Here is a 6558-nt window from a genome sequence, read left to right on the forward strand (position 1 = left end):
AGAGGGTGTGGCCCTCACACCCTTCCCAGCCCCACAGCTCCCCGCCTCAGACACCAAGCATTCATAGGTTTAAACGCCTATGACCAACCACTTCCAGAGTGTGAGCAAGTAGATGGACTTGTTTGATCTTCGGTCCAGCACTAAGCTCAATGCTTAGAACATAGTGGGTGTTTGGTATGGGCTTAACTGGTTCTCCCTTTGATTTTTTTAATAAATATTTATTTATTTATGCATACATAACTGGGGTACAGGCCAGAGGTGCAGGGGCAGTAAGAGGATTCACCAGAAACAGAGTAGGGAGCAGAACAGGCAGATAGATGAAGTACACTGCTGAGGGGAGCAGCAGGCGGGTCAGGAGAGGTCTGCCGCGCCATGTGATCACCTCAGGGGTTGAGGATAGAACTCATGTTGGAATAGATTTAGTTTCTGAGTGTTGTGTCTAACCCGCTGCGCCACCAGGGAGGTTTAACCTGCTGCGCCACGAGGGAGGGCCCACCCCTTCGAATTTTATTTTGAAGATCTACCCACACACCCAATATCTCAAAACATGATTGACTTTGAAGACAGCCTGAAAGAGGTAATCAAGCCTCAATGAGGTGGTAAGGGTAACCTAGTGCCTCCATTATCTGGAGTTCTTAAAGACAAGATTGAGACTCTGACACACCCGGGGCGAGATGACCATGGACACCCGGGGAGAGGCGTCACGGAGAGCCACCCTGCGGCCAGCACCTTGATCCTGAGTGTCTAGCCTAGGGGAACATGAGAAAATAAATCCCCATTGGTTAAGCACCCAAGTCTTTGCCATTTGTGATGGCAATTCTAGCAAACAAACAGTGCTCAGTAAATATGGCCAGGAGATGGTGTGGAGAGGCAACTGCTTTTCACACATCCTTTTAGGGGAAACCAGTATCTCGGGCTTGCTCGTATTTCCTTGGGAGATAGCAAGATAGGCCAAGGGAGGAGAAACAGGCTCCATTTCATTCATCCACCCATTCACACCTGCAGCATGAATTTACTGGCTGCTGTGACACACCAGATGCTGAAGCCTTGGGTTTTCAGTGGGGAGTATGTGATCACTACCTTCCTGTGATCACTACCTTCCTGGGTCTTCTTGTTAGTGGGGACATAGGTGTGAAGAAAATAATGACATGTGCGATGACTGTCATCAGAAGAGAGCACATAAGGCAGACACACAGCCTGAGTGAGGGAGATAGACACAGTCCTGCAGGTTACCTGGAGCCTTCGTGCTCAAGTGCACCCAAAGGGGCCCCAGAGCAGATGATGGGGTCACTTGGGGACCCTGCCCAAAGGTGAGCACATAGTGCAGCTTTCTGGTTGGAGTGTGGCCTCGAGGACTGGGGGCCAACCTCTTCCTCACTACAGCTCCCACTGCCTGCTCTTAGTGCGTGCTGGGTTCCTGTGCGTTGCCTCGGCACCCGCGCAGAGGGAGTGGGGAACAGCAGTTACCCTGCGGTCTCCGAGTCAGAGGCCAGAGCGGCAACTCACTGGAGCCACGGCCTGGCTCCCAGAGCCTGTGTTCCTCAGCCCTAGGTGGAAAGCCCCCCGCACAGGGCAGGTTTCTAACACCAGCAGCTTTACATCTTTTTTTTTTTTTAATACTTAGTGATTAAAAGTGTATTAAAACAATATAATAGCTGCTATTCTTTTTTCTTTTTATTATTATTATTTTTAAATAATATAATAGTTTACTTTTACATCATCTTGTACATTTTTTTTCATCTCAGTTGCAATCCCCTTGGGCTTCCCATCACTAAGTCACCCTATGTCATCACCATAGTCCAGTGCACTTCCCTCCCCCCACTGTTTTTGATCCCATTCCCCACTCCACCCCCATAAAATGTCTCTGGTATATGGCTGTTCATTATTATTATTTTCTCGCCTGGTCCATTATACTCCCACCAGCAGCTTTACATCTTAACTCCCCATTAGACACTGGTGAGGGGGCTGTGTCCCACACAGCCTATGCAGCCACACAGGGAGGGGTTAACAGCAGCATCTTGCAGGGTTTGGAAAGACAATACGAGCAAGGCAAGCACCCAGGAAGGGCTGGTTGCTTTTTTGGGGGTGGGAGCTAGGGGTCTGCCTGCCAGCACTTGTCCGAGGCAGGGGACCGGCCTGCACACAGCTGGCTTGGCTGTTTGGCCTCTGGGTCAGGCTGGACAGCACCAGAGACCCTGAAGCAGCACACCTGCTTGGTGAGGTGCATCCTGATCCCCCCAGCACTGGGCTCCAGCCGCACCTGGTTGGGGTGGGGTGTCAGAGACCATCCTGAGAAGTGGCTCTAGTGGTTTTGAAGCAGTAGAGGGAGATGCGGTGGGCAGGTTCTGGGGCGTTATTGGCCCCCCCCAGTCTGTACAGGGAAGGGAGTGGGTAGGGGGGAATGGGCTGGGGCATAGGAAGCCCTGTCCTCCCCCCACAGGGCCCTGTACCCCAGATGGCCATGGGTCTGCAGGGCTCAGAGGGGCCTCTGGCCAGTCAGGCTGGTCTTTGTGGGCAGCGACCCCTGCAGGGGTCAGTGAGGCCAGTGCCAGTGAGGGAGGAGTAGGGCTCGGAGGCCCCTGGAACCCACTGCCCAGGAGAAGTCCCACCCAAGCCCACTGCCCTGCCGGCGCCAGGGTCAGCAAGTCTGGGACAGCAGTGACCACCCAGCAACCTACCCCTGTGCCCGGATAGGCTGGGCCCTGTGCTGCCCCAGGAGCCTCTGCCAGGCTAGAAGCGGGGGTCACTCAGAGCCAGGGCAGAGGCTGGAGCCAGCACAGCCTTCCTACCGTTTTCCAGATTCTCCAGGTACTTGGCCTTCATCTGCTCCTCTTTGCAGCGCTTCATCTCCTTGAAGTGCTCATACAGCTCCGGCGGCAGCTTCTCCCCCGGCAGGCGCGGGGGCAGCAGCAGGGTGTTGTAGGAGTCATAGCCCTTGAGCATCCGCAGGATCTGCTCAGGCAGAAGGGAGGCGGCGCTGGTGGGCCCCGTGGTTGCTTCTCCACCTCGTAAAAGCCCTGCTTCTGACCCTGAGATGGGTGGGTAGGAATGTTCTCAAGATGGCAAAGGGCATGATCTTCTGGGGGCCTTAAAAATGAGACCGAGCCCTGGGTCCCGGGGACAGAGGCTCTGCAGTCGGCTCGGAGTTTCCCCGGTGGAGGGGCGGTCTCTCCTTGTTTTAAAAAATGACATACATTAGGTTTTTTGGGTTCTTTGTTCTTGTTTTTTTTTTTTTTTTTGTCCATTGATCAAAGTATTGCACTCCATTAAGCAGTTGACGCATCCCTGAAATCTGTTGTGGTTAGCAAACCACCCTAGCTAAGTGGTAGTCTGAGACACAGAGGGCTCAGAGAAGAAGAGGTGAAATGGTATTGTGTGTGTGTGTTACGTGTAAGTGGGGGTGTGCGCATGCTGTGTGTGCAGGGTGTGTGTGCACGTGTCAAGTCCTAAGGTTTAGAAATACCTAAGAGGTATAAGGCATATTTATGTGTGTGTATCCATGTTGTTAGTCTGAAATTCAAATGTAACTGGGTAAATTCTTTCACTCTACCAAACTTGGCAGCCCCAGTGTGTGTGAATATTTAGAAAACACACAAAATAAAGTCTCATTTTATTGGCATGAAAAAACCTGTTTTGTTAGGTAACCCTCCTCCAGGATCACCATTTTTAGTTCTTGAGAGCCACTGTTAATTAAGTTTGTTCTAAAATTTATATGAAGGAAAAGAAGGGTTAGGAGTAGCTAAAACACTCATGCAGAAGGATAAAGAGAGAGGACTGTGCTACCAGGTACCAGGACTCAGGAAGCTAATGCATCACACAGGGTCCGACTGGCTGACGGATAAAACAGAAGGGAAGTGAAGTTCAGCTGTAGGCCAAAGCTGGCATGGGCCATCGCTGGGGAAAGGAAGCAGTCTGCGGAGCTGGCTAGGTCAGGGGCACAAAGACCTGGCCAGTCTACACCAACTGGAGAGGCCAGCCCGCTCCAGGGCTTTGAGGGACTGACATCAGCTGGTGGCTGCTGCAGTCTCCCGCAGTTCATGCCTCTCTGCCCAACTCTACTTTTCTTACTCCTCACAGGTGTTGATCCCGAGGCTGCTGCCAAGGGGACCTTCTGCATGCCAACCTCAGGACATGACCCACCACAGAGGATGCTGTGTCAACGTCAGCCACTGAGCACCCCGCAAACACCTGACAAAGAGACAAACCTGTTCTTCCAGTGGGACAGATTCCCATTCTGATAAAAACATTTGGATCAAGGACCCAAACTGAGCAGGGTACAAACATTAGATGTGAAGGAGATAGAAGATTCAAGGACTGAGTTAGGGAGATCTAACACATGAGGAAGTGTCCATGAGAGGACATCCCAAATTCTTGGCCCATGGAAAACATGAGGAACAAATATGGATTGTTGCTAAGTTAGGGGGTAATTTGTTTTGTGGCAACATATAACTAGTACAGATTACACATCATAAGGAGTAAAACCTAATGAGAAACCCACTGACGAGGCATTTGAGACAGTCAAGTGCAGAAGACATGAGCGAAGGTTATAGTAGCCAATCAAATTGATCTTCAAGCATAAAACCTATAGACACAAGTTTGTGAATATGTGAGTGCTTGGGGAGTGTTGTTCCCGTGATCCCTTCCTGAGGAATCCACTAGAGAATGACATTCAGACAACCCAACAGTGCTCAGAGAAGCTTCATCACAAGGACTGGTGTTGAGCATTGAATATGTCTAAGTATAGAACTAAGACAGATGAAAATTAGGTTCTAACATCTTAATAAGATAAACGCTGATACTACAGATTAATACAAAAAGCAACACATGAGGAAGTGTCCATGAGAGGACACCCCAAGTAGGTGTTAGGTAGATTATTTCAAATTAGTGGATGGTGGGGAGGGGGTAAAAAGAAGTTACTAGCAATGCTTATTATTGTTCCTATTAGGGAAGCAAAAGGCTTCCTATTTTTTATTTAAAAAATAAAAAGGTTATTTAGTGTATGAAATAAATATATAGGGCATATAGCTCAGTTTCAAGGTAGAAGAACTGTGTATAATTAGTAAAAATCAACCTGGATAGATCAATGGAACAAGATAGACACACCAGAGAGAGCAAATGCAATACAGTGGAGCAAAGACAGGGTTTTTTTTTTTTTTTAAACAAAGGGTTTGGTGCAGAACACAAATGCACAAAAACCAAGTCTAGACCCTGCACTTAACACCCTTCATGAGAATTAACTCAAAACGGGTTGTGGACCTAATGAAAAATATAAAAGTCTGAAACTCCTAAGAGATAACATTGGGGAAAATCTAGATGACCTAAGGTATGTGATGACTCTTTAGATATAACCACCCCAAAGGCAGTCTGTGGAAAATTTAATTGATACGCTGGACTTTTTAAAATTAAAAATCGATGCTCTAGGGAAGATAATGCACAGAGAATGAGAGGCCAAGTCATAGACTCGGGAAAATATTTCCAAAAGACACCTCTAATAAAGGACTGTCCTTTTGAAGCGTGTAAAGAATCCTTAGAACTCAACACTAAGAAAACAAACGACCCAATTAGAAAGTGACAAGACCTTAGCAGACACCTCACCACAGAAAACATAGAGCTGGCGAGTAGGCAATGCAGATACTCTCCAGCAGGCATCAGCAAGGCATGGCGCACATCAACAGCCACGAGACACCACTGCACATCTGGTAACATGCCCAAAACTCAATCACCGACATCCAAGGCTGGTGAGCATGTGGCATGACAGTTCTCATTCGCTGCTGGTGGGAATGCAAAATGGGACAAGTACTTTAGGAAACAGTCTGACGGCATCTTACAAAACGACGCATACTTGTGAAATAGGACTTGGCACTTGTGCTTGTGGATACTCATTCAAAAGAGCCCATGCAAAAACCTGCACATGGGTCTTGATAGCAGTTTTATTCATAATTACTAAAACTTGGAAATAAACAAGATATCCTCTAGTAGGTGAGTGGTTAAAAAAATAGAAAAAAAACAAAACAAAACTGTGGTGTGCCCAGAAAATGAAGTATTATTCCGTGTTCAAGAAAATGATCTGTCAGGTCATGAAGAGACATGGAAGAACCTTAAATGTCTCTGAAGTGGAAGGCTACAGGCTGTATGATTGCAACTACATGACATTTTGGAAAAGGCCAAACTATTGCCCTTCAGTTGCAACAAACACCCCTCAAACTGCTCTGATGGGAGCTGGTTATTTGTGAAGGAGGCTGTGCACATGTGGGGATTCGGAGTTCTATGGGAAATTTCTGAACTTTCCCCTCAATTTTGCTGTGGACTTAAAACTGTTCTAAAAAATAAATGGGGGAAAAGGGACATGGAAGATTAATGGAAAATAAGTCTTGAACAAACCCGAACAAAATAGCAAACTTAAGCCCTAACATCATTACATTAGTTATAAAATAGTCTAAAATGCTGACTAAAGAAATAGAGTGTATGTTAGAAAAGCCCCAAATGAAGTAAAGAGCAAAACTCGGCCATCCCTGGTGGCACAGCGGGTTAAAGCGTAGCACTAAGAAGCTAAAGCCA

General features: G+C 47.7%; 1 protein-coding gene across 1 annotated transcript in view; it reads right to left on the reverse strand.

Moving 5' to 3' along the window:
* Positions 1-6558, reverse strand: part of HYDIN (HYDIN, axonemal central pair apparatus protein) — a 289232-nt gene that overhangs the window by 84854 nt on the left and 197820 nt on the right. The window contains exon 38 of the mRNA XM_004690198.2: positions 2790-2952. Within this exon, the coding sequence (XP_004690255.1) occupies positions 2790-2952 (163 nt within the window). The remainder of the gene's footprint in view (positions 1-2789; positions 2953-6558) is intronic.

The sequence above is a fragment of the Condylura cristata genome, unplaced genomic scaffold (assembly GCF_000260355.1).
Source record: "Condylura cristata isolate star-nosed mole 26May11 unplaced genomic scaffold, ConCri1.0 scaffold00028, whole genome shotgun sequence".
Taxonomy (NCBI): Eukaryota; Metazoa; Chordata; class Mammalia; order Eulipotyphla; family Talpidae; genus Condylura; species Condylura cristata.